A 619-nucleotide genomic window follows, 5' to 3' on the forward strand; every position below is an offset into this window, starting at 1 on the left:
GCCGCGGCAGAGCGACTGCGCCGGGGCGGCCGAAGAGGGAAGGACCCCCCCGCCGCCGCCGCCGCGCCAGCCCTCCAGCCCTCCCGTGCCAAAACGCACGCGCACCCTTCCCCCGCTCAGCGGCATCTCAAGCTCCTTCTCGAGACTGTGGGTGGCTCTGAAAAGAGCCTTTGGGTTTCGCTTCTGTGCTCGGGACGCTGCCCCGGGCCCGGGTTACTTGCTCTTGGCTTTGTGGCTCTCGGTCTTCTTGGGCAGCAGCACGGCCTGGATGTTGGGCAGCACGCCGCCCTGCGCGATGGTCACCTTGCCCAGCAGCTTGTTGAGCTCCTCGTCGTTGCGGATGGCCAGCTGCAGGTGGCGGGGGATGATGCGCGTCTTCTTGTTGTCGCGGGCCGCGTTGCCCGCCAGCTCCAGGATCTCGGCCGTCAGGTACTCCAGCACGGCCGCCAGGTACACCGGGGCGCCGGCGCCCACCCGCTCCGCGTAGTTGCCCTTGCGCAGCAGCCGGTGCACGCGGCCCACGGGGAACTGCAGCCCGGCCCGCGACGAGCGCGACTTGGCCTTGGCCCGCGCCTTCCCGCCCTGCTTCCCGCGGCCCGACATCGCTCCCGACGTTCTT

General features: G+C 70.6%; 1 protein-coding gene across 1 annotated transcript; it reads right to left on the reverse strand.

Moving 5' to 3' along the window:
• Nucleotides 1-151: 151 nt before the first annotated feature.
• LOC103907818 (histone H2A type 2-C) lies at nt 152-603 on the reverse strand. Its single transcript, XM_009290060.1, has one exon. The coding sequence runs from the start codon at nt 601-603 to the stop codon at nt 214-216; it is 390 nt and encodes a 129-aa protein (XP_009288335.1). The 3' UTR covers nt 152-213.
• Nucleotides 604-619: the final 16 nt, after the last annotated feature.

The sequence above is a fragment of the Aptenodytes forsteri genome, unplaced genomic scaffold (genome assembly GCF_000699145.1).
Source record: "Aptenodytes forsteri isolate BGI_AS27 unplaced genomic scaffold, ASM69914v1 Scaffold284, whole genome shotgun sequence".
Classification (NCBI taxonomy): domain Eukaryota; kingdom Metazoa; phylum Chordata; class Aves; order Sphenisciformes; family Spheniscidae; genus Aptenodytes; species Aptenodytes forsteri.

What these genes read in the sequence shown, in the direction of transcription:
- LOC103907818 (XM_009290060.1), bottom strand. Translation starts at nt 603, where the DNA reads ATGTCGGGCCGCGGGAAGCAGGGCGGGAAGGCGCGGGCCAAGGCCAAG.